Source organism: Aphelocoma coerulescens, assembly GCF_041296385.1.
Source record: "Aphelocoma coerulescens isolate FSJ_1873_10779 chromosome Z unlocalized genomic scaffold, UR_Acoe_1.0 ChrZ, whole genome shotgun sequence".
In the NCBI taxonomy this organism is placed as follows: Eukaryota; Metazoa; Chordata; class Aves; order Passeriformes; family Corvidae; genus Aphelocoma; species Aphelocoma coerulescens.
This window is the reverse complement of record NW_027184085.1, coordinates 72,041,532-72,069,333: the sequence shown is the minus strand read 5'-3', so window position 1 is coordinate 72,069,333 and position 27,802 is coordinate 72,041,532. Positions and strand designations below refer to the sequence as shown.

Genomic DNA, 27,802 nt, shown 5'->3' with positions numbered 1-27,802 from the left:
GGTCTCAAGCCTGCAACTGTTGACACAAAGAAGGAACTACTGTCAGAGATTAAGTCAGCATAAAGGCTTACAGTTATAATGCAATACACAGGAATAAAACACCATTTTAAAATGTAATATGCAGCTACAGATTTTTACAAGTAACACAAAGTGCAAATTTAATGATATTTTTATATATTTTATCTGCATGCATTAGTTGAGAGAAATTACACTTTAAATATCCTCCACAGCTGCGTAATGCGGTTTTAACACTTCAAAAATTTCTGTGTATTTCTTATACCTAGGAGCCACATCTGTCCTTTGGCTGCACTTCCTGTCTACTTGAAAACAGACACGCTCTGCCACAGTGACCATAAGCTGGAGTGTGCCCGAGCCACCATGATGCAGCTTGCTACCTGTGGCATGGGCTGGCAGCTCCCAAAGTCAGGGAGGTTACCACCAGTGCCCAAGGGATTGGCGCTGATGGGAGGTCCCCACAGCTGCACCCACCCTGTGCCTGGGTAGCCTCTGGCATCCTCCAGCCCCAGCACCCAGCTCTAGGAGGGAGGGTACGGTGCTGCTGTCACCACCCCAGATCTCACCACTGCAGTTTGTGAGATCTTGTCTGCTGGCATAGGAGATCCTGTGAACGAATGGGGTGTGCAGAGCAAAATTTGGTGGGATGACCAGTGGACACTATCTCTCTGAATGTCTTTGAGGTTTTTGACTTGGTTTCCCACCACCTCCTCCTGGAGAAACTGATAGGATGGAAAAGTGATCTTCTGAAATTCTGAAATTCAGCAAAGACGAATGTGAAGTCTGGCACTTGGGAAAACATAATCCAGGAGTTCATCACAGGTTGGAATCAACCAGGCTGGGGACCAGGTCTGTTGACAGGACCATGAGTGTGCTGGTGGACATCAAACTCATTGAGAATGACCAGTGTGCTGCTGTGGCTCAGCAGGATGCTAGGCTGCATCAGCAAAGGCATTACCAACAGAGATAGAGAAGTCATTGCCCCACTCTACTCAGTATCTGGAATGCTGTGCTCAGTTTTGGACTCCACTACACCAAACAGATGTGGACAGGCTGGAGAGAGTCCAGAGAAGGGCCAGAAAGATAATTCAAGGGCTGGGTAGCTGCCATACAAGAAAAGGCTAAGTGATCTGAGTTTGTTCAGGCTTAAGAAAAGAAGGTCTTGTCCTTCTTTTGTCAGTGAGGAATGTTGCACTATTAAAAGTGTGGCTACAAAAGAAATGGAGACTCCCTTTTACAAGGAGTCATATGGAAAAGATACGGGGTAATGGGTACAAGTGAGTCCTGGGGAGATTCCGGTTGGACACACAGCAAAAATTATTCGCAGTGAGAACAAGCAGCCACTGGAATAACCTCTGCAGGGAAGAGCTGGATTCCTCAATGTTGGGCACTTCTAGAATTTGGCTGGGCAGCGTGTTGGACTGTCTTGTCTAGGCTGTGCTTTTGCCAATAAAAGTTGGACCAGACTGTGCTTGAGGTCCCTTCCAGCCTGGTGTTCTAGGATTCTATATGGAAAAGGTAGATGGTGACCCAAAAAAATGTTGTGCCTCTGTATATGCTTGTATTTTATGGTTCTGCTGTAAATATTCTGACACACTGGAGACTGAACAAAATAAAACAGCCAAGATTTTACTTTTAAGGAAAAACAGTGTAGCTCTTTTCTAATTGCTGTAATTAATTAGTGTCATCTAAACATTAATTATTTATTCTGCGCTAAACTTAGCAACCTACAGTACAACTCCCCTGACGCTGTGCTTATCACACAGAAGCCCTTATTAAGCGCCTGTGGGTGAATCTCCCTGCATGTATTTGTGTTATTTCCTGCTTTCATTTAGTGAAAGTTTGAGGGGATCACTTTTTGGGCCACATCACAGAAATTCTTGAAAAGGTCTCTTGAGCCGGAGAGCCTGTTCCTGCAGCTTCAGTTGAGACAAAGACTCCGGCAACATCCTCACCACACCAGCAGGTGAGGCTGACCTCATGTTTGTGCCAGTTTTTCTAATGTCACTTATTTCCATTCCATCGACTGAGATAACTGCTCCAGGCAAAGAATAATAATTAAATATATATACACACATATATATATATTTTACTTACTTAATTTTATGTATATCTAAATATATATGGGGGGGGGAGAGAGATGGCTAGATCTTGGCAAATAATTTTGGAAGACCACTGTATCCAATATTTCCTCTTTGTTTCCAACAGCCAGATGTTACAAACCAGTGGTTTCCATGACTCAGTGATGGTGGTCTGAGAGTGAATTCCTGGCATGGCAGACACAGTTTTGCCTCTCTGTGTTTGCTTTATGCCACAGAAGCCAAGGGCAGGGATGTGACTCTGACTACACTGCAAAGCTCCAGTGATGGGGAAATTTTCAAGACTTTTTCTTCTATAGAAAAACACTTATAGACTGAAACTGAATCTTGTTCGCAAGCAGAAATCATTTCTGAAGAACTGTGTGACACAAAGCCCTACTGGAGAAAATACTGAACATGTTGAGAGACCCCATCCTGAGACTTTAAAATGAAGTTTATTTTAGTTTTCCAGTTCAAAATAATTTCAGTGTTTAAATAGAAATTAATCAGCTGAAATGGAATCATAGAATCACAAATTCAATTACATTGAAAAAGTCTTCTAAGATTGTCAAGACCAGCCATTTAGCCAGCTCTGCCAAGACCACCACTAATCCATGTTCTTAAGCATCATGTCCTCACATATTGTAAATCCCACTATGCATGGAGACTGCACCAGTGTTCTGGATAGCCTGTTTCAATGTTTGACACCCATTTCAGTAAAGAATTTTTTCCTAATATCCAATCTAAACCTCCCCTGGTGCAGCTGAAGGCTATTTCCTCTCATCCTGTCACAGAATCCCAGACTGGTTTGGGTTGGAAGGGACCTTAAAGCTCATCTCATTCCACCTTCCACTAGACCAGGTTGCTCCAAGCCCCAGTCAACCTGGCCATGAACATTTCCAGGGATGGGGCACCCTGTGCAAGGGCCTCACCACCCTCACAGGGAAGAATTCCTTCCCAACGTCCCATCTAACCCTGCCCTCTGTGAGACTGAAGACATCACCCCTTGTCCTATTATCTATCTATCTATCTATCTATCTATCTATCTATCTATCTTTCATTTACATTTAAAAGTATTTAAATGTAAATAAGCCATCACTCCTCATGACTTACTAAGCCTGGGTGGGTTCCAGTCTCTCCTCACCCACCAGGTACTTCTTTTATTTATGTAAACGACAAAAACTTTTCCTTTAAAGAGGTTTACAGAATCTTTAGGAGAGGTTCATTATAATTTTTCATGGTTTCACTTCTCCATCTCTCTTTTTGACTTTATTCCCTTTAGAAAGAAAGGAAACACACTCAGGATGCACACTGCCTGAAATGTTTCTTCCTTACATACATACACGTGTGTATACATAAACATTTAGATGTAGCCATGGGTTCTTCACGGAACCATGCAGGACCACGTCCACTTCCCCACGCTCCAGCCAAAGGCAGAGCTGGGAAGACCAAACCACTCAGGGTTCACAAAAATTACTGGATTGCACCGCTGTACTTTTAGGTAAAATCTTTGAAAGAGACCCTTTTTTTAGAAAGAAAGAAAAAGAAAAAAAGAAAACTTGTAACATGTAACTCTGCTACTGCTGCACATGGGAGTGGCCAGGGGCTTGGAGAGGGAGGCTGTTAACTCCCCCAGCAGGAACTGAGGGGATCATCATCCATGCCAGTGTTCCTCTCCCTGGAGGTATTATGGCAGGCAATGACTGAGGGTGTGCTCTGTTACCAACACTGGGATTAACTGGGAGCACACTGCTGCCACCCTACACCTGGCATCATTCCCCAGATGCCCACATGCACCAGCCAAGCCCCTCAAGTATGGTTAAATCCCATCTGCTGTCATGCCCTGTACACGACTCTCAGGAAGGCACCCTGTGCCGAGGGGCTACCCACCAGCTCCAACACCTCCTTGTGCCACTGGAATGTGGGCACCAGTTGTTACCATAACACACTCAATTGTTCTCAGCAGTGCTCCAGCAAATAAAGCCATTAATTACAGCCTTTCCCTCAGCTGCTGTTGGCTGGAGGAGCAATCAATGTGCAACCCCTCATTGCCTGCTCTCAGGGAGCAGAGACAGATGCCATAAAAATGATCCGCAGCCCGCGCTGAGCCCTGCCGGCGGCTGTGCCCAGGAACGGCCGCCACGCTGCTTTGACACGCGATACCATATTTATTTGGCCTGCCGCAGCCATGGGGGAAGGCATCCCATTAGGCGATTATTTTTATCTTATAACGTCAATTTACTTATACTGATTGGCTTCCTGCCGCCAAATATCAATTAAATTGCAAATGCCTGCTGAAGCTTATTTTATGTGTCTTTCTCTTTCCCCTCATTTCCCTTCTTTCTTTCGTCTCTCTCCCCTTCTTTTTCTTAGAGAGAGAGAGAGAGGGAGGGAGGGAGGGAGAACCCTATGTTCAAACATAATTTAGTTTATTTCTCTTTCCATATCTCAAAGGAAAATCTATATCTCCCCCTGGAAGGCCATTTGCCCTCTGTTATTGGGAGCTGAGGTATCACAGCAGTGGGCAATTTGTTTCAACTGACTATCGCCAGCCCATCAGGACTCCTCAGGACCTCTGCCATCTCAGTGCAATTGTATCTGGTATTGCCATTTGTGATCTGTTTTTAACAGCTGCCAGTACCCACCAGATGAATGGGTTTCAGATCTCACAGAGTGTGCCCACCCCATTTCTTCCTGCCACAGCCATCTCCTGTCTCAAGATGCTCATTGTCTTGATGATGCAGATTTCTGCTTGTCCCACTGGCAGAGACCCTTGTCAGGCCAGGCTGCTGCCCCCTGACAGTTGTGTCTCAGAAGGTGACAGGGTGGCCAGAGCTGCCAGAGATTGTAAACTGTTCCCGTGACAAACAGGTGCACAAGTGGGCTTTGACACATGGTGAGCACTGGGAGCAGGAGCCTATCCAGTGGCTGCAGGTGAGCTCTCCTTACCTTGTAATGGGGATGGGGACTGTACCTGTGCACATCCACCACCCAAGCAGCACTTGGTTTCCTCTGACCTGGGGAAAGCCTAACCAAGACATGGCACCTGCTGGCACCTACACCAAAGCAACGTGTTAGACATCACCCTGTCACTGCTGCGGCCTTCCAGAACCAGTGGAGACCTCTGCCACAAGACCCCAAAGCCTCACACTTCACAATACATACTCCATCACAACACAAAACACATACTCCATCACAATATCCTCAAGCACCTCTGCCCATGACTATAGGGAGAGAGAAAGGGAATGGGACTACATTACACTAATGGGGCTGGAGGGCTTGAGGTGAGCATCAGTGATCAAATCAAACATCTCTGGCAGCCAGAGACTGACAGCAGCAGTGAGAATTGGGAGGGGGGGGGGAGGGGGAAGGGGGAGATGGACCAGGAAGGTAAAGCAGAGTTGAAATGCAATCAGGAGGAAAAGGTGAATGCTAACCACCAATGAAGAACCCTCAGTTGCAACCACACCTGACCCAGCAGCACAGTAGTGATTAAACCCCTCCAGCTCTGCCCATGCTGCCTCTGACTTCCCACACAGTGCATGGGTTCACAAAGGAAAAAAAACAGAGGGCACATGTCCAAGAAAAATCAGCTACAACCTCTCTAGATGCAGAGGCAGCCTTTATGCCTTTACCTCCATTGTTCCCCAGTGCTGCAGACACACACTGGGCCCATGAATGGGTGCAGAGAAAGGGACATACAGGGGTGGAGTATGAGAGCAAACACATTGCTACATGTGCACCTTCATCTAGCCAAACACTGAACATATTGTAATCTCTTATCAGCCAAGTCCTACCTGTTACAACTGTCTGTAATAAATCTAAAAATTATTTGGCAATTTAGAAAAATGCAGGTGAGTTTATTCTGGGTCCACCAGGTACCAGGGTGATTGTCACAGAGTTGGCAATTATCTTCACAAGGTTTTGGACAGAAACTGTAAAGGTTTAGCAAGGTGTAAAAGCCTGTGCCCATGTATTTGAACAATAAAGTTAGAGAGCAAGAGAGCAAGCTATGAGGAATGCACCAGTGTGCACATACACACCTATAACTGTCTCTTCACACAATACATATATACACTGTATGTACATACATGCATAGTGACCATCAATATTCCATCTGTCCATCCAAATAGCTATTGTAGAGATGTCCATAAAGAAAAAAATCAAGGGTACTAGAAAAGACCTCTTCACCCTTGGCAATGTTGATTATTGACTGGTTTGTTCAGTTCCTGATGGAGATAGCATGATTGCCTGGGATGTACCTTGCAGGTTTCTAAACTGAAGGCTCCAGAATCAATTTTGTGGTAACTGGTTAGATGTGACCAGGTTACAAACTCAGCATGGGTGTCAGGAAGCAAATTCAAGTAGGACCATTACTTTTCTTTTAAATATCAGGAGTGAGGAAACCCTCCTGGCTGAGCAAGTCACAGGACAGAGTAGAGATTAATGATTTTGACTTGTTTTCATCTCCAAGGTGACAAACAGGTACACAGCAGGTCATGGCTCATGGTGCAAAATGATGCCGAAGCTCACAGCTTGCATGGGAAGATTTATCAGTCCTGAAGTGAGGACAATGCCAACAGCTTCCGCTGGGTGAGGCTGGCTTGGCTGGAGATCATCACTTTCTCTGCTGTCTGAGACGTCCACTCTTCATGGTGGCTATATGCTAAGGCCAGCACCTGCACTATGCCAGCTTCCCTCTGGGTCTGCCCAGAGAAGGGCAGAACTGAGAATATGAGCTCTTGAAAAGCTTGGCAAGAACTTGCCCTTGGTGGCCAGAGGCTTCTGCCCCAGTGGTAACCAGGAAAACTACACATGGATACTCCACTGCCAAATTTTCCACTCCTCTGAGTGGTGAGGTAGCACCAATATCACACTCCGGACTCAAATCATCAAGTCAACAGCTCCATTTTCATCCATGACATCCTAGGAGAAAGCATTCTTGGGAATTTGCTTCAGCTGTGACAAGGATCTGGAAACATGACTCAGCAGTCAGAAACAAGACCAAGAGGTTCCAGAGGTTTACCCAGATTTGATACACCAGACGCTTTATGAGGAACCATGACAGATTCCAGCATCGCTACATCCTGACATCCTTCTTTAAAGTAAACTGACCCTGTAAGGTTCTGTGGTGGTCAAACCATCAGGCACCAAATGCCACTGCAACAAGTAACATATAGGTGTAAGACAGGGAGAATAGGTAAACTGAACAGTTACACAAATTTAAAACTCAAAGACACACACCTAAACTGTTCCAAAATAATCTTCCTTGGATTCAGGCATGCCTATAATTATGTTCCTCCCATCTCTGAGCACTCATAACAGTCCTTGGCTACTCTCCCCATTGCCACCCAAGGCCATGATGGATGGGGACTGTTTTTGTCCCCTGACTGGCACTAGGCAGAAAAAGGTTCTGCTCTACCACAAAACCTCCCTCTTCCAGAAATTCCAGCTCCTGTGTCCTCCTGCCTGGGAGAAAATCAGTGTGAGAATTGGGAGAGAATGGCTAGGTGCTCATTCTCAAGGAAGCAACTGCAAACTCAAGGAATCAGAGAAGAAAAAGACTGCTACATGACTATTTCTTATTAGTTGACTTACAGACAAAAAAAGTCAGGCACTGTCAAGCATGAAATCTTATTGGGACAATAGAGATGGAATTGCCACTGCTGACAGCAATGTTTACAAGGGCATGATGTGTCGATGCTGCACAGCATGAAACCAGCAGCCCCGTCTATCTCTGTGAATTGTAACAAGAGGCAAAATGTCCCATTTGGGACAGATAGGAATTGTACCACCAAAAATAACCTCTCAGGTGTAAAATCCATTACAGGTGCATGGAAGGAAATGCAGAGGAGCCCAGTTGGCACAGCAGGAGGTTCCTGAGCTCTCTCCAGCCACAGCACATAGCAAACATGGTCTCTGTGAGATGACTTGCCAGTGTGTTTGAGGGCTTCCCTTCACCTCCAGCCAAGAAAAGGTAGAGTAAAGGGATCAGGAATATGCTCCTCACACCATAGGCTCTGACCTCCAGACAGAATGTATTACTGAAGGGTTTCAAGGTAATATGCGAGATACTGGACCATCTGCTTGCCTTCAGCCACTCTGAGCTCTGTTATCAGACTGCTAACAAACCAGCACCATTTCTGAAAGGCCAGAGTTTTTTAAAAAGCCTCCACCACCAAATCTGTCTAACTCAAAGGAATTGTATTCAGGGCAGTCTGGCAGCTGCAGTCCAACAAGCCTTAAAACCGCTCATTTTGAGACCTTCCAAAGATTAGTTGGACAGGCAAATGTCCCAGGGATAGCAGCTGCAGAAAATTGCATTGCAAGGAAAGTGAAAACAGAAGGAGTACCTTGACCTCAAAGTTCAACAATAATTGTTCAGAACTATAAGGGGGAAGGCTGAAGCCTGTTTAGCCAATATAAAACATTCTGGTGTCTTCCCGTGAAATGCCCAGCCACCATGAAGCCTTTGATGTGCACACTTGTGCATCGACTGCTCACAGCTTGTCCCCTAGGGTTGTTCCTTCTCTCTCTCATGATGCACTGAAATGCAAGAAGAGGATATGTATCCTGGCCATTAGGTGCAGCAGTGTGGGAGTGAAACTAGTGCCCGCTCCAGCAGAGCTATGTGACAGCTCATCAGGCAAGACCCAGCACCCCAGCAGTTACTGCAGCAACAAGGGGAAATGACACTCCATTTTGTGAGACAGCCAGCACTCAATCAAAGCTGTTCTTACAGATGTTTCCTCACTGTAACTTTGCTTTCTTCAAATTTTTTTGACTAAAAGGTGATGGCACTCACGTAAAGCATGTGAAAGAATTAGCCTGTGATGCCATCGTTCGACAAGAGCAACATCCTACAGACCTTGTCCTGCTCTGCTAATCATCATCTCTGAAGTCCTGGTCTAGTGGAAGGTGTCCCTGCCCATGGCTGCGGGGATCAGACTAGATGGCCTTTAAAGGTCCCTTCCAAACCAAATCATTCTGTGAGTATATGATTCTAAGGCCTATGAGGGACATCTTTTCCCCAGCTCTCTACCATTTTGCAAGATGTCAGAGAACCACAACAGGGCTGCAGGAAGTTTCTAAACAAATAAAGTGCTGATGGTGGATGCACATCTCTACTCAGCCTGTGACCAAAGAAAATCAGAAAGCAGCTGATGCAGGCTAAAAATGTTTCATTGCAGCCACCACCCTGTTACAAAGCTACAGGGAAGCAGTTTTATGAAGACGGAGTGCCCATGTGATCAGAAAACCATCACATGTCACTCATGTTAGTCCCTGACAGAATTTCAATACCCTGACCTCCACTATAGACATCTCTTTTGCCATGCTCAAACCAGCCAGATCAGTCCCCAGCTGATAGGAGATTTTAACTGGATTTCCTTTCAACATAAGACATCTCAGCCAATTATCCTTGATTTCTAACCTCCACCTGTAATATGTCTGCAGGAGCAAAGGAAAATCAGCTAGAGCTAAAACCTTACAGGAATTACCATAGGTATATGTTGACTACAAATATCTCTTAGCAGAATCTCAGATGAGATAAAACATTGACAAGCTCCACACTCACATCTTATAGTCATCTGAAGAAAAGACATTGGTTGCTTTCAGAAGACCAACTGCTCCTCCTGTCACTGAAGTCATGGGCACCATCATGTGGACAGTCACTGCCCCAGAAGCAAGAAACCACAAAAACAATGAAGAAGCTGTGGAGGCACTGCCCCATGAAGAAAATGGAGACAGCAAAGGCCAAGGCTCTGAAACTGACTCCAAGCTCAAGAAAAGTTGCTCCAGCATTATGGGTGGAGTGCAATGGCATGAGTGCACTCTTGTCATGACAGAAGAGCTGGAGTGCAGAGAAACATACCTGAGACCACCTGAGGCAGACTACTCAGAAGCATACACAAACCAGAAAAGGTCTAGCTGAATATCTAGTTGAATACCATGAGTAGTTGAAGGTGTTCCTGCCCATCGTGGGAGGCTGGAACTAGATGGCCTCTAAGGGTCCTTCCCACTCAAACCATTCTGTGATTCTGTGATTGAAAGGATATGATATGGGGAAACAAGTTGCAATCAGTCTTGTTGCAGAAGTTCAGCAACACACCAGTGCAATACTTCATCTATCAGACATCCTACTATACATCCTACTGGAGCAGGTAGGGACACTCATCTCTAGATTTTCCCAATTAGGACTTCCTTTTCCATCTGTAAAATGTTCTCAAGTAAAAAAACAATAAAAAGAGGAATTTGGCTTTTTGCAGCACATCTGGGTGCTCATAAAATACAGCTTTTGGTGACTGCTGATGATGACTGTTGCTGCTCTGCCTGAGTTGCTGGATGTCTAGAACTCCAGAGAGCCACTGGGCAGGCACAAGCTGCCCAAGCTTCAGGAGATGAAGGGTATGCAAATGGCCTTAGCACCAGAGGCTGCTGGCACATTCCTGTGCCCTGCACATGCCATCTACACTTCAGCCAATGCATGTATGCTGAGGACTGTATCTTCCCCTGTGTCCAGCTGCAGTCCCATGCCAGAGCAAGCCCTGACCCAAGGTTTGTGCTTCAGCACAAGACTCAGCAAGGAAAGCCCCACCTTTTGGAAGCACTACAGCTCTCTCTGAGCTCTACCATATCCTCATCACTACGCCATGACAAATTTGTGAAGGGGCTCTTCTCAGGTTCTGGCAAATCCAGGAAATACAGACAGCCTGCAGATATGGATCCAATGCTCCTGCAGACTCAGTATGACCAGCTATTCATATAATTAGCTAAAACCACACAAAAGGTAAAATGCAATCACCAAGTCTGATGTAAATAATCCCCAATGCGACTATTCTGCAAATACCAGGAGAGGTCAAAATGGGCAGGATTCAAGCAATACTGCACAACCACCTCTAGCAATAAACAACCCTCAATGCAAAAAACACATACAAAAGACATGGCAGACAAAAACTGAACTGGAGAAAGATACCGGTCTCAGGACACCTCCATTTTCTGCATCTCACTGATTTTGCTGTGTTTGCTCATGGGGAAGTTCCCAATCGGCAGGAACAGCAATTACACCTTACAATGTTAACTCCAGAGCTTCCCAAAGCACCAACAGAAAAAGAGGTTTTCCACTATCATTCAGGATTTCAGAAGGCTCTCATTTCAGTCAAGGAAATAATTCTGACTTTAAAATCCCAGTAAGCTTGAATTGCTTGAACCAACTGTGACAGCAGCAGATTTCAGTCCCTACATGATAATCCTGGTACTAGGGCTGCATTTTGTGCAGCCATGGAGAAGGCAGCCGACCTGACATTACCTACTGTTTACTTCTTCCCTAGGGGCAGGAGCACACTTGGGGGAGGAGGGAAACCCTGGCCTAGCCACACCCCCACCCTGGTGGTCACCCCACTGTACAGATGGAACAAGGCAATGGAAAATCCATTACTGCTGCTGGGACACAGAGAAAGCCTGACACAGAAATACATGACACTTGGAGAGCTCCTGATACCACAGAGGTACCAAATCATATACTTAATGTCTTGGTGTCAGACCTTTCATGTAGGACTATAGCCCCTGCCTCTTTCCAGCCACCACCTGCAACTGGCCAAATCTCTCTTCCAGGGTAAACGAGGCTGAGCCACTGCTCCCCTAAGCTCCCCTCATCTAAAACATGTTTGAAATTCAAGCATTTGTTTCAACACTGCAGATGTATGCTGACCCAAGAGATGCTGATGTACAAACAGGGAAAAGGGGAAAATCCAGAATCTGTGATCCTCTTCTCACAGAAACACCTTGTTCAAGAGAGGCATGTGGAGGAATCTAACCACCAAAAAGCCAAATAATCTTTTCTTGATTTTGTTCTTCAGACTTCTCTAAAATCACTATAATAATTTAAAAGGTGGAGTACTAATTGGGAAAGTTTGTGAGTAATATAATTTATCCATTGTAAGGCAAAACTTTGATACCTCTCTCTGTATACACATATATGTGATAGATGCATTAGAGACGCATAGATACACACTCTGTACAGGCACATAGCGTACATATGTGTGTGACTGCACCTCAGCCTTTCCTCCTCTCTGGATTCTACCAATTTCTTGACAAATCAGAATTACTCATCTTGATCATGACTTTTCTACTTATTTTATATTAGCATTTTTAACAAACATCCATTAAAATTGACAAGTCCTGCTTTTCCACAAAACTGCTTCTTCTTTCAGAAATGCGTTCCCACAAAAGGATCCTGGCCAGCCCCATTACTGGCACCATCAGGAAGATCTGACAAGTCACCTACCCTTAAACTGAATTTTAGCTAAATCTATATGAAGAGGTTTTTCCTTGAAAAGCATCTAGCAGTCGACAGCTCCTGATGAGAACAGCTGGAGCTACAGCAGGGCTGTAAGGAGTGGTAGAATTCTGGCATTTTCATTAACATAGCTCTAAGAAAATCCCTGCTCCACTGAAGCTGGTGGCAAACTGGCAGGTCTTCACCTCAGAGGCAGAGGAGAGGTCTCTAGAAAATAGGAGCCCCAGGGACTGCATTAGGAGAAAAGTGACAAACATGCTTGATGTGCACACAAGACAGCTGGGAACCCTCTTGCTCAGAAAGGGCAGCTGCGCTGGCGGGGAGTTTTCTTGCACTGAGCTGTGAACAGGTGAGTGTCACTGAAGGCCAGGGCAGAACCAGCCCATCCCTCACACCCCTCAGACAATGAGCCATGGGGACATCCACATCTGGGGACAGCTGCCCAGCCGCCACTGCCATGCACCCGGCCATTCCCATGTCCACAGGGATCCCACAGAGGTCATGAGCTGGCAGCAGAACGCCAGAGTGCAGCAGGGATGCCAGCAAACCCAGGTGTCCAGCATGCTAGCAGCTCAGGGCATCACAAGGAAGCTGGGACTCACACTGACAGTAAAGAACATGGAATGCTCCTCTGTCTGACAGAACTGAAGATTGTACCAGGAGGATCTCAGCTCACAGGATCTATCACCTTGCTGGGCAGAGCCCTGTCTTTGCCTCCCCAGAATACTGTGCTGCCTCAGCGTAACTCAGGGGAACATGTTGCTCTCAAACATCAGAACAGCTCTGTCTGGAGGCTGAAATGGCTTTTTGCTTCATTTCCATTAATTTAGACACACAGAACTTTCTCGGAAACTGAGACTACATTATTTTAATGCTGTTGTAGTGGAGACCTGAGCTGTCTTACATTTATTCTTTTTTCCCTAGAATTTCATGAGGAAAGAAATTTCAAAGATAAATCTTGTGCCAGCTGAGCTGCTCCTGTTAATGTCTGGGATGGCTGGATCAGCATCAATAAGCCCACAGATGCAGGGTGGTTCTTGGAACACTCAAGGGTTTAATTCTTATGCCCTGGGGCAGTCAAACTCCTCCTCCAGATATCCACAACCATCTACATTTGACACTACCACTGCTGATGTCAAACCAATATCATCCAGAGGTGACACCATCACTGCTGGTGTCAATACATCATCCATGAGTTACATCATCACTGCTGGCATCAAATCACCAGCATGGCCAGAGTCTGCTGCTGGTTTAGCACATTCAGAATGGACCATGTCAGGTACACAAAAGGCAAATGCAAAAACTGAAAGAAAACTCCAAGTGTTCTCAGAATTTATGGTCAAGAACTGAAAAATGAGCTTGCAATGAAATGTTAAAAAAATAAATAAAACCTCCACCAAAAATAGATCGCTTTGGATATAGCACAGATGAAGCCATCATTGGAACGCAATAGCAAAGCCCATATCAAACTCTATTTAAAATTATAATGTCAGTGTCTGTTTGGTGAGGGAAAACCATCTCTTCTGAGGAAAGAAATGATGGGACAAATAGCCCAACCCACTCTGCAACTCAGGGAATAGAACCCTGAACGCAAAGGACAGTCTATATCAGCAGGAGATATTCAGATCAGTACTTGCCGACCCTGCAAAACCTCATTCCCTTCAAAAGCTTCATCTCAGTGTAGTCACTGGACTTATTCCCTGGGGTAAAAGCAACTCCAGTGAGTAAACACTACTGAAGTGGGGCTAGAAATCATTAAAGCAAGCTCCAGCACTTCCTGAGGACTCTGGAGGGGATTTCTTTCTCTTTCACCTCTTTGTGGGCTTGGAACTCTCCACTTGTTTCACCTGATTGCCTGCAGTACAGTTTTCTGATTTTTATGCATTTTCTCACTGCTTCTTTCCAGCTGTTGCTGACTTGGCAGTTGGGTCTTTGCATCCCAGGTGTTCCACGTAGGCATCTCCCCAGCAGTGAGATAGAGCTGGGAGGCAAGGTCAGCCCCCTTCCCACTCACTTGGCAGTGTCTCTTCCTACTCACCACTGCCCAGACAGACACTTAAGTCCTTTGACATAATAAACTTGAAGTTTCTATTGGCAGCTGGTTTTTTTCTTCTCCATAACCTTCTGCTTTTTTCCCCTCACTGTTTTTCTATTTTTAACTGTTTCCTTTGCAGTTAAGATTCCTAAAGGCTTCGGTCCTTTGCATATCACTGGCATGCTGCAGAAGACCCCAAGAAAGAGCTAGAGAGGATACCATCAATCCCCAGCACCATCAAGCTCTGGTCACTACATGAAGTGAGCCAAGTAATACGGACTTAGGGACCTCACTAGTGGTTAATTTATGCACTGAACTCCATCACCTGCTGGCTGCAACATGTGTTTTTCTCCTGCTGATGCTGAGTGTGGGTAGGCAGTACAAACACCTCTGTGGGCTCTGTCACCACCCATACTCCTAGGCCAGCACCATGACCCCTCATACAGCAAGTCCTCCCTGATGGAGATGCTCAAGCACCCCAAGTCAAAAGTGCCTTAACTGTCTCAGGGAACCACAAAGAATAAATCTTGGGTGGGTGGAAAACCCACCCCTTTTTAGGAGGGGAGAGGGCTTTTACACCAGAGCAGATGCTCACTAGAGGTGTCATGGGATGAGCAGGACCCTGAGAGCACACACAGAGCCAGCACTGACTGCCAGAAGAGGGGCATCTGAGTGGACAGAGGAGTCCCACATTCCAGCCCTCAGAGACCAAAGATTCTGGTATTTGGTGGAGTAGTATCTCCATTACCAGGGTACCTACAGTAAGATCTACATTGCCTTTACAGAAATTTGGAAAGCCATAGCTGGGAAGGGGGGTTTACATGCTCATGACTAACTTCATGGCTGTTAGGCCTCTCTTTATAGTCCTGGGCCCTCCAGGGAGTTACAGGCTGGCACAGCAGCTCTCATCACCCAGGGCTTTGCCATGGCACAAAGCTTAGTGATGAGGTGGGAGTTCTCTGCTATCATAGATAGGACACTGGGACCAAGAGGGCAGAACAGGCATATGTTTGTCTCCATCATAAGGAAACAGAGCAGCAGAATGCCCCTGGACAATATCCATCTGCCACATGTACACACTGCAAGTCATGGCACAACCTCAGGCACAGAGAGGTGGACATTGTACCTGACTGTTTTGGGAAAAGCTTAGCAACAGCTGTGGTTCTGGTGTTCAACTTTTAAAGAAGTGGATTTAATACAAAAGCAGAAAAAATAATTTACAAGCCTTTCCAGCAGCCTCCTAGAGTTGATACCTTGGCACATTGTCCCTTGATCACAAGAGGAGATGACAGAAGAACCTGGCAGCATATTGGACTCCCTTAGGAGGCCACTGACCCTCTCATGCAGTCTCCAAGACATTTGTGCCCACAGCCCTTCAAACCTCTGCCTAGATGTGAGTGTAGTTCCTTATTTCTGTCCCTCTGGGAAAACATAGCTCATGGGCCTGGTATGGAGGAAAGACACAAAATACAGAAACATTCACTCCTACTGAGTTGTATGCTTTGCTTTTCTCTGTCCCTCTGTCCCCAGACATGTCACTGACTTGGTGAGCTCTTGTCCACCTCTGTCACTGCCGAGCATTTCCCCAGCTGATCTCAACAGTGGCCACACTGCTGGTGTCATTGGAAATATCCCCATCAGCTTCAGTGCACAGGTCAGCACTTGCTTGGATACCCAGGCATGCCTAACCTAGGGCATCCCTTCATGAAAACATGGTGACTGTAAAATAGGATGGTTCTATAAGACATTGGATTGCATCCACTTTTGTGTGCAATCCTTCTCATTTCCTTCTCATCTCTATTAGTGTCCCAGCCCCTCTCGGAGGCTTATTCTCTCAGATAGAAGGCTGTGACCCAAACACCTGGGAACACACCATATCTGTGATTAAAGGCATTTCTCAAAGAGTTCAGTCGAGGAAAGAAAGCACCAGCACTTACATCATCACACCACATGATGACAGCAGTGTTGGATTATAGTTGGTGAGAATGGAAACAAAACAAAACAACACAACTTCCACAAATGGAAGTTCCTGGCACACTGCTTTCAATTCCCCAAACTCCTCCACTGCTGAGAAGTCTCTGTTAATATTGAATTTGAAATATGATCTCTGCAGCTCTTTAGTGCAGGTATCTAAATCTGCCTAACCTCTCTTGCAGGAAGGAGGGGCAGGCAGGGAGCAGACACATGCATTCTGTGTGGCACTTTGTTGAGGATGTCCTGCTGAATTTGGGCAGACTGGGCCCCAGACAATTTGCAATCAGGCTCTTATGGTTGCACAGAGCCTTTTGCTTGAATCAGCTGCATCTATAAAAGCAAAGCACACAGGCCAACTGGTCTAGCACAGCCCATGTGCCTGTGAGGAAACAGATTATCTTCCGTGACACCATGGCTGCACCTGATGTGAGCAGTGACATGATGCCTGTCTGTGCCAACCCCTGCATTAGAAAGGATGCCAGCTTGCACACTCTAACATTGTGCCAGGGCAGTGATAACCCTACAGTGGGTTTTTGGTTTTGTTTTTCTTTTTTTCCACAAATTGGATTTTGGTGATCCTTGTGGATTCCTTTCAGCTCAGAATATTCTATGATTCTAGCCATAGCAGGATGGGCCATATGACATTTGTGCCCATTGACAGTCTCTATTTTAATAACATACAAGTAATGTTAGGACATGACAGGCATCCTGGACTTCCAGAGAAACAACTGTATGCAAGCAGAATTCAGACTGGCTTAGCTGCTGCTGTTCGTGTTCACCTGCTGCCCCTATTACCTGCCAGTATTAAAGATTCTGCACATTTCTGTGTCAGAAGTAAAGGCACAAGCATATTTCTGGAAGGTCAAGCGCTCACACCCCAACACAATCTGCATTTGCTCCAAAAGGGCATTATTCCCCTGTGGGAAATGGTTCATGTTTTGTGTAAGGCAAGGAGAAGCCACAAGAATGGAGATTTTTGTAAGTCTTCCAAGTCTGTTCATAAACCCACTGGCAGTCAGTCTCATGTCTCTGCAAGGGTACAGGAACAGGATTTTTCCCCCAGCCCCAGGCCAGCTCTGACAGTATCCACAGCTGTAGCAGAGCACAAACAGCAGCTGCCTGCACAGAAGGCAGGGTTTGCATTCAGACATGCTCAGGCTGAGCAGCTCGAGCCCTCTACAGACCAGTAAGCAGAGGGCTGTGAACAAGGTGCAACAGAGCTACACCCAGCATCTCCCCACAGCAGCCAGCATCACCCCCACACACTCCCCTTGCTCTGTGAACACTCTTGGAAAGGACCAGCAGGCACTACATGATTCCCACACAGGTCTGGAACACTTTGAGATGCAGGAGTCCTTTGGTGCAGGGATGTCACTCTTCCATTGAGGCAGCCACAGCTCACAAGGACATCCCAGGCGGGAATCACATCCCATGCCTTAGGCAAGCATGCTTGCTCCAGGATCCCTCAGCTGGCATGACACAAACACAGCAAGCATTGTGCTTACATGTGGGCGTAAGCCCTTCTGACATCTCTTCCAGACCTGCACAGCTCTGCAGGATGGAGACCAGGGCTAGCAAAGAGAGGAGTGAAGGGAGAAAGAGGGCTGGGCTCTGCCTTGCCGTGCACTGGCCCTTCTTCCCCCATCATCCTCCAGAGCACTTATGTCCCAGCAACCTCCTTTATCCCCAAAACATGTCCTGAGAAACATATCTGCGCCCAGCCTGCTAGGCACCCAGCTGTGGAGAAAAGTCTCTTTTGCCCTCTTCTCAGTGCTCGACAAGGATTATTTAACCCCACTTCAGAAAGCTTTGACTTCCAGATAGGGGATGCTCAGCACTTCCCAAAATATGTCAGGTGTCCATCATGAAACCACCGCCACTCCCCCAACCAGCTGTTGGTAGTGCAGTGAAACCAGCCCCTACACAGACACTAGCTGTCAGCATTGGATGGAGCATTCAGCTTGCTCTGACTTGGGGTCTTGATGCCCTAAAACAGATCCCATTGAGAGCAGGCACCCCACCATGGTCACTCTGTGCATCCCCATCACCCACCGGCACCTTTACAGCCCTTCCCTGAACTGTAGGGCTGGGCAAACTTGCAGCCATTGCACCTGAGGAGGCAATCTGAAGGCAGAACAGCAAGGCAGCTGCCCGGCATCCTCCACTGCTGGAGGCTGCAGCGGCCGCCTGTATCTCTCTGCCTCATTACGGAACAGCCTGCTCCTCATGTCAGTCTCCAGTAGCATGTCCTTTAACCAAAAGTGAAAACAACTGATCCCCCACGAAGGCACATCTGCTCCAAGTCCATATTACAACAGGGGAAAAAATGACACTTTCAGCTATATAAACCAATAAAGACTGTCTGATTTGCTTTGCCCCTGTTGCTACCCAGCAAGCTCCCCACTGGGTTAAAGACTGGTGACATCTGCTAAGAAAATGTCAAGAGTGAGGAGAACAAAACTGGTAAATGAATTATATCAAGGGCTCTGTGCAGCTGGAAGGGTTAGTCCACCCCACCTCATCCCCAGGCCGAGGGCAACCAGGAAGTCTGGACAGCACTGCACAGCCAGTGGCTCCAAGAAATGTGTGCGGGGAGGCAGAGCAGCAGGCACTCACTTTCCAACAGCTACAGAGAAATGACATAATGTGAGGGGCTCTCTGTGGAGACAGCCTCTCCAAAGTCAGGAAATGGTTAAATTAGCTCTGTCGCTTGTGCATCTACATCATGATACAGGCCATAATTAGGTGACATGCTTCTCCTCTTCACATCAGAGAAACATATAGCAGATACAGAGCCTTGGGACACCTCCATGGGCACAATGCACTCAGCCCCACCCATCCAGCTTGTGCCAAGCAGGATAGTGAGGGTGTTAGGGATGCTCCTAGGGATCCCCCCAACAGACAAAGATGTTGGAGTACCTGAGTATGCCTCTCCAAACCTGCAGCCCTGAGCCTATGGTAAAAGCAGTTTAAACAGCCTGCTGAGGACAGCGTTATTGTCCAACTTAGGAGCTCAAACCCCATGACTCATCCTGCCAAACTGATGGGGGTTGCTTTAGCAATCACATGCTCATTTCTGAATGCGAACTGAAAAAAGCTGAGCAGGTTCTCAGCTCTACTTCTGGAACTGCTTTTGCTTTTCAAGGAAACACTTAATCCTTTTCTCTGCAGTTAAAGCAGCCTTCCCATAAGCACCCAAAAAATGGCTCTGTGGCACAGGAGCACATGTCAATACAGACAGCCTCGCTCCTGACCTGGCTGATAAAAGACAAAACTTCCACCCTACCTGCTTTTAATGCATGTATTTAATGATGCATTTATGACCTGGATTTGGAAAAAAATATCAGATGTACAATCCCAGAGTTAAGTAACAATGATATATTTAGAAGGAACCTGAGCACAAGGAGTTTTACATGCCCACCATCAGATTAGTTCCCTACGTGGCTGAAATTGGCCCTACCAACCTCTTGCAGTTTTTCTCCCAGTTCAGTAAATCTGGGTCTACTCTGCAACCTGATCCTGTGTTTCCACTAAAGGATGCACAGGCACATGACCCTGTTTGTACAACTCAGGTGCCAGGCTGCTGATTTTAGCTGCGTTTTCCCCAGGGGAGAGGGGGGCAGGTTGGGGGGTGCCACTACAGCTTCAGCCCACCCACCCCCCACCCTCTCCATCCAGGAGCAGTTGGGCAGCAAGGGACAGTGGGGGCAGTGCAGGGATCTGGACCTGAACTTTTTGCAGGGCAGTGCTGGACCTGCACCAGCAGCAGAAGCTGAGGAACATAGGTGCTCAGCGTGACTCAGCAGGAAACGCACTCACTCCTCCTCCACATGACCTCTGCATCCTCAGCTGAAAAAGCCCCGCTACAGTTCTGGCGTCCCCTCCACTACACAAATTGTGTCCACTGCTATGGACTCAGCTTCTCTCTGTAAGTTGTTCCAAAATGAAAGTAATGCTCTAACCTAAAGGTATTTTAATAAGACACCAACACAGAATTTCCCCTCTTTTACCTTCCACTCTGTCTCTGGTGCCCTTCTCTCCAAAACGGTGTTTTCATTAGGATGCAGAACAAAACAGGACCATACACCCTGTGTGGATCTGAGGAGTGTATCAACAATATCCAACCCCAACCAGACTGTGCTTACTTCCGCCCTCCTAGACTGTCAAATGTCCCCAGTGAAGAAAGTCCTGAGAGAAGCAGCATAGCAGATGTCTCTGCAGTTAATCTTCTACTACTTTACAAATATTTCTTAATTCAGGTGGCCACAGAGTCAGCACAATAGTGTCCGTTCCCCTATTCATTGGTAGGAGGGAAAAGTTCCACAGTGTGGAGGAGGGCCTGGCTCAAAACTGACACACTGACATAGCTTTCCAAAACACCTGGACAAGACCCAGCTCCTGGCCACTGGGTCGCTCTGATGGACCCCAGCTTGTCTGTGACCTTGGCAAAGTCCTGCTGAAACAGAACCAAACTGCACTGCAGTCAACAGAGACGGCAGATGTCCACAGCTCCATCACATCACAAACACACAGCATCCACCCCAGCCCTAGCCCACCCCTCTGGCTGTGCAGCCATGCACACCCCCTCCCAGAAAACAGCTCCTGCTACCTTCATCCCGCTTGCGCTTGTTGCTCTCAGTGCCGGGGGAGGCAATTCCCAGAATCCCACTAATGGAGTAGGAGGAGCCAGCAGAGTCAGTGGTGACAGAGGACACCTGGGTGACAGATCCCGTGGAGGCTGCAAGGCAAGGACAGGCAGTCAGTTGCAGGACAACATGGGCACCAGCTTACCCAAAAGCCACCAGCTCCCATGGCATAAAGGAGGTGGGCTGGGGCTCAGCTGGCCATTGTGGTGCCTCTGGCTTGGGAAGCGCCCTTACCCACCCCAGCCATGCCCAGTCCAATCCAGCAGCATTCCACAGCAGCCCAGTGCAGGGGTGGGAGCAGAGGCATGGTCAGCCTTTGCCCCCCTCACGAGGGGTTAGGTCTATGTGCTGTGGGATGTGAGATGCTTTTCCTTAGCAGTCAGACACCCCATCTCACATGAGGCTCAGTGAGCTTGGAAAGCTCATTGCTTGGGACGGCAGAAGCCCTCCAGTGACACAGCAGCCCATGTCACCAGCAATGTGGACAGAGCTTGCTGTGAACACAGTCATGCAGAGAGAGGAGCTGCCACCAGAGGGTTCTGGGGACAGGAACCTCCTGGGAGCAGAGCAACCTTCACTTGCTGTGCTAGGTGTGCAGTCTGCATCGTGTTAGACCATGCCGCCAGCCTTTGGCCAGTGGAGACCTTGCACAGCTGGGGTTGCCCAGGGATCGATGGCTGAAAGACCCTGAGGTTCCCTAAAATATGACCTAAATCCATTATGCTTTGCAAGAGCCCTCAGAAAAGGGTACTGTTTGTGTCCACCGAGGGTGGTCACTCATGAGCAGCCTACACCAGTCTGGATGTGCCAGATTGCACTGCAAACACTGTTCTTGTGATGCTGTGGGTGTCTAAAGCTTCATGGAAACAGGCAGAGGAGGGAGCACCACCATCATTTCCCTCAGCTTACAGGCTGAGTCTGTCCTGCCACATCCCTACATCCTAGAAATCATCATGCAGACCCCAAGGACGGGATGGGGGGATACACTGTGGGACCACATGGAAGACCCCCAGACACAGCTCACACAGAGCAAACCCATGTCAGGAATCCCTGCTGTCTCTATCAACTCTAGACCCTGAGAAACAAGATTTTTCTTCTCTGTTCTCGACTTTCTCATGAAGAGACATCACTTAAGCCACCACAGTGAGATAATGGAAGATTTCTGAGATTGTTTTGGTATTTTCTGGAGAGAAAGGCTGAGGGCACAGGGTCTGCAGTATGGATCTGCCAACAAGCTGAAAGAGTGCAGGCAGCTCTGTGCCTCCACTCCCTTTCTCCTGGTGCCAGCACACCTTGGCCAAGAGAGAAGCAGCAGCAAGTATTTCACCATATCACAGGTGACAGCATAAAGGCAGAGAGAAACTAGGGCCCCCACACCACTTCCTGTGAAGCAAGGGCTGACCTGTGTCCTGATGGGTTTCATGGAACAGGACAGAAGGAGAGCAAGCCCTCAGCTCTAACTGAGCCCCTCCATCCCTGCTGCATTGCAGCACAGAAGCAGCCACCCTCCTCAGAAAGACACCATCAGCCAGGAGAAGGGCTGAGGGTGTCTCACCAGCCTGGTGTTCTCCTCTAGGTCACCCTCCACCAGCATCACCTCCCTCAGGGTGCAGCATCACTGTTCTGTGGCTGAATTAAAAGTTCCGAAAGTTTTGCTACCTCTTCACTCAAGACTGCAAGTGCACAAAGAACTATGGAAGGCATGGTTGATAGCTGAAAAAACACATTCAAAACTACTTACTGACTAATGATGCAGAAAATGTTATGAATAAGTATCCCTTTCTTGATTTATTACTTTAATTATCTGACATTCTATAGACCCCTATTAGTGGGGGTTTTTTGGTTTAGATTTCAATTTTCTGTCTCATGGTGAAAGCTATTTATCATAATAATCAGTAAAATTCAAAACCTTTTAGCAGTATTTATAAAATTCATTTACTATGTTCAGCCCTTGGAGAATGACAAAGAAGGCACATTAGCACGTGTGCTGAAGTGTTTTATGCAGAATTATCTGTCCATAAGAGTGATTAAAAGTTCTTCAGAATATTTGTAACCCATTATGATTTTTTTTTATGTATTTTAAAAAAAGTTTTCCTTACCTATGCTGTGACTGGAGGCTGGGACCTGCTGATTGGGTGGCTGCTGCACCTTGGTCCGTATGATCCTGTGAGTAATGGAAAGAAAATGACCACTTAGCTAGCATTAGGCATGCAATGGCAGCAGGCATTAGACACTATTTTTTCAGCGAATGACACAATACAAAAACATCAATACAAAAAATGCCTTTCTGCATATGTTCCCTTCATCATTCACTGAAAGACCAAAGTTTGGCAGGTGGACCCAGGACCACATTTGTGCCCCCAGCCCCTGCCATTAGAGTCATCAGGGTGACATTCCACAGAGTCACAGAATCACACAATGGCTCAGGTTGGAAGAGACAGCAGTTGACAGTAGGTCATCTCGTCCAACCTCCCTGCTCAAGCAAGGTCCTCCCAGAGCACACTGAACATGCTCGCATCCAGACGGTTCTCAGGATGCTTCAGAGTTTGGTGCTTTGGTGACTTTGAGGACCCCGTCCTCACTGTCCAGGAAAGAGATATCCATTGCTATCTGGGCAACCATCAGGCCAGTACCCCCTCTCCTGGGAGCTGGGCCCTTCTGGCCCAGAGGTCCCAGCAGCCTGTGGTCTGCACTCTTGGGTGCTGGGACACATTTGCAAGGCTGTTCCTAGAGCATCCCAAGTATAGCACTCACATGGCTAGAGGCACTTGGACACCTTGGGAAAGGATCAGCTTAGCCAAAATATTATTTTGAAGAGAAAGTGTTGGAATAAATGCTAATCTTAAAGCTGAATGACTACATTTATCATCACAGGATACATACAGTCTTTGCTCTGATTGATAGTGACATCAATTAGGAAAAATTCAGAGATACAGGTAAAAGAGACTGCATATGTGGTGGTGCAGGACAGAGGGTACCTGCTACAAAGGGAGATTCTGGGGAGATGCTACATACATTGTTCACCTGCCCATGCGCTATGAAAAAACAAAAGACAGGGTCAGCAATACCTATGGAAATCACACAGCTCTCCCTCAGGCTGAGGCAGAATTGGAACAGGCTGGAAGGAGGCACACCCTTGGTTCACCACACATCCCCCTGCCCCAGGCACTACTGTTACACCGGCAATGCCACAGTGAGCATTTCTCCTCTCTGTGCCTGTCAAACTCTCCTCCCGTTCCTGCCTGACATGAATTTGACAGACAGGAGAGGAGAGGAGTTATCAGGTGGAGTGGGCTTGGGGGTGAACTTGCAGGAATACACAGCACTTCCTTGCCTGTAAGTCCACCATAAGCAGGCACAGGGACCACCAGTGGTGACACCCAACTCCATTCCAGAAAAGGATGCACTGCCATCCCCTTCCCCTCCCATTCCTCAGAGGTGTCTGATGGAGCCTGGCAGAGGTTTGGCCAGTCCACAAGCCATCTTTCAGCTGACAGCGCCAGAGTGAGGCTGTTGCATGTCAGGCACAACCAGGAGATGGGTTCCATCAACAAACCCCCCAGAACAGCCAGACCAGTGTGGGGGGCAGGAACAGTTGGGACAGCACCTTTGGTGGGGGAGCACGGCCAAAGAAACAGGACCCTGCATGGTCAAGAGTGGAAACAGCCCCCTGCACAAGGCTGTCATGGTGAAGAAAGGGTGTCCAGGGCCTTCTGACACATAAACATCTTTATCTCTGGAGTAACAAAGACTGGAGCATTTGAAAGCAGCAGGACAGCTCTCAACTGATTTGAGCAAAGCTAATCACGATGATTAATTAAGTCTTAATCACACAGAGTTTCTTCTGCTATTGAAGAGTGGCCTATTATTACAATTAATGTTATTAATAAATAAAAATTATTATTATTATTCACTCTTACATGGGGGCAGCAGCTCAGACTTGTCTGCTAAAAGGCCCCCTCAGTAGCGGGGATGAGCTGCGAGTAGTCCATCCCCATAAACTCTAGTGTTCCACAGAAACAGAAACAGCATCAGCATCCTGTAAGGGAACAACACAGCCCTGGCAAACACCCCCTGCAATCTGGAGAACCAGAAAGAGAACCAGAGCAGTACCTCCATCCTCCCCTGTGCAGAAATGGAAACTGCAGCAGAACAGGAACCACTCAGAGAGATCTTTGTAGGCTTAGGTTTGTGCTGACCAGGCAGCCCCTGATTTGCACCTCAGTGGTGAACAAGAATATTGTGGGCAGCGGCCTGCAGCCTTCCCCACCAGCAAAGCCCCAAAGTATATACTCAGTGTTAGATATGAGCATAAAACCCACAGATTACTGGAACTATAGGATTTAGCATTAAAGCGAAGTGTTTTAATGTGAATTCCAGGTTCTTTGTCACATGGCTGTTCAGTCTGGGTTTTCACGAGGAGCTCCTAAGCCAGCAAAAACAATTCTCTGAGTAAACAGATTGACTCAAACAGATTGCATGCATTTCTTAAAAGGGATTGCAAACCTTTGAGAAAAGATCTTAGCCACAGTCACAAGCAGATGAGAAAGAATTAGATTTACAGACAAAAACCTTGGTGACAGATCATGAACTGGGTTTCTGATACAAGGCCATTGAGGGTGTGGGCATTATGAGTGTGGAAACATACAAGGACACAGCAAGTGGAACATGGAAACTGGCTCAAAATATGACTGGAAGCTACTTAAATCTCCCTTTTACCTAGAGCTGTGACTGCCTTTTTGGTAGTTTTTTGGAGGACATTTGAAGTTCTCCAACACAAGCACAGGACTGCTCACAGCAGCCATGATTCTCACATGACTCGTTGACATTAATGGAAGCAGAGCTTCTCCTTAGGTATTTGATGTTTTCCTTTGGTTTTCCTGGTGTGTGTAATATTTCTCAAACCCCCTATAAAACTAAAGACACCACATTCATAGAGTTACTCCATGCTGCTCTGGAGCCTCCAAGTCAGGGGCTCCCAAGCAGCAAAGACCATACATGAACAGCCCCATTTTTTTTTTAATTCCACAAACATATGAGTCGACATTTGGTCTGTCAAAGCAGAGACTGCACTCCCCGCTAACGCTGGGGAAGCCACTCCGGCTACTCAAGCGTCAACTCCATGAATGCAAATCAGATTGGGATAGCCAATAAAAGAATATTGCATCAATTTATTTCACGTCTGGACGCAAATGAGACCTTTTATAGTGAGCTGTATTTGAAGAATTTGCATGCAGTTGCACAAGTGAAAATCATCTCACCAGCGTGGTGAGGAGGAAGCCTGGAACAGAGGGAAAATTAAAGAACTCTGCTTGCCAGGCCCATGGGTGCCCAAGAGCTTTGCTATCCAAGTATTCGTCTCTTACTGTTGCTCTGGCAGGGCTGGAGATGTCACATAGTATTTCACTGGGTTTTTCCAACATCAGCCTTACATGTCACTTGTCAGGAGGAAATTGTGGGCACAGAAGGTGTAATGGACAAGGCAGTAGGTTAGAGGCCCTATAGACTCTTCTATGAGCCCAGCCCTGACTTGTGACACCATTGCAGAACTCAGAAACATGGGACTGAGTCTCCAAATGAGATTCTCCTGCATTTTTGCAAAAGCAATTCAAGGCCACTTAGGTTCCCCAATGTAAAAAGCAGACAGTGGAGGCCCTCAGACACTACCAACCAAATTCCCCCATTGATATTCACACTGAACGTAGGCCTGGGCCAATGTCAGCTGCACCAAACGGGTGACACAACGGTACCTCAGACCCATGCCTTAGGTCCCTTTCTTTCCCAGACAGCTGCTACCCTACTCAATGGCCGTCTGAGCTTCCCCCCAGGGCAAAGCATGTCCCACTGAACACCCACCCTATAGAGCAAAACTAGGGCTTCACTCATAGCAAACTCATAGGGTCATTCCCTGCAAGGTCCTCCTACTCACAGACAGGGGAAAGGACGGAAAAGAAGCAAGGGGAACCTGCCCACTCCTAGGAAACCCTCATCATCCATGGTGCTTCAGCCACCGAAGTAAGCCCACAGCTGCTCCCTAGCCCCAAGTGCCCTAGGGAAACAGGTGAAGCTGCTTTTCTTAGAAGCAGCCCCAAACACCCAGTCCTACTAAAAGACAAAGACATGGTGACAATGCTTCCATGGAGCATCCCACCCCACACAGAACTTTACCTGTTAATGGAACTGACGCTGGGCACAGTGTCGTTGTCACACACTCGCTCAGCAAGGAGTCTGTCCCTGATCTCCCAGGCAAACATGGTGGGATTTTGGCGTTTGTACTCTGCAATTTTTTCAACGACTTTGGGTGTGGCGACCTTTGGTTTTGATCCTCCAATCACTCCAGGCTTAATACTCCCGGTTTCATAATACCTGGGACAACATCCAAAACAAAGCTTCAGTTATCACGCACAGACAGAGAACATGCTCTGAGATTTATAGAGAGCATCATTTCAAGGTAACTGAACCCCAGCAAATCCTGAGATACATCTTCACTTTCACATACACATTTCCTGCCTGTGTGGTTCTTTATCACCTAATAGATTAACTTATAGTAATTGGAATTGGGCTTCAGGATACAATATATATTTTTCTGTAATAGCAAGACAAAAGAAATAACGCAAGATTAAAGGGCATCCTGAGATCCAAAATTAACTGAAAATGTGTGTTATTAATCAGCAGTACTGGCAATAATAGAAACAAATCACACCAAAGACCACTTTTTGCAGTGGACTCTTTTGTAGCAAATTACTGTTTTTACAGA

At 46.9% G+C, this 27,802-nt stretch overlaps 1 protein-coding gene across 5 annotated transcripts in view; it reads right to left on the bottom strand.

Moving 5' to 3' along the window:
• Positions 1–27,802, bottom strand: part of PAX5 (paired box 5) — a 131,895-nt gene that overhangs the window by 92,267 nt on the left and 11,826 nt on the right. For 4 of the 5 annotated variants that reach the window (XM_069002073.1, XM_069002074.1, XM_069002075.1 and 1 more), the window contains exons 3-5: positions 27,214–27,411; positions 23,145–23,209; positions 21,009–21,137 (exon numbers count right to left, since the gene is read on the bottom strand). In XM_069002073.1, coding sequence (XP_068858174.1) covers positions 21,009–21,137; positions 23,145–23,209; positions 27,214–27,411 — 392 coding nt within the window. The remainder of the gene's footprint in view (positions 1–21,008; positions 21,138–23,144; positions 23,210–27,213; positions 27,412–27,802) is intronic. The other variant, XM_069002077.1, reaches the window with a different exon arrangement.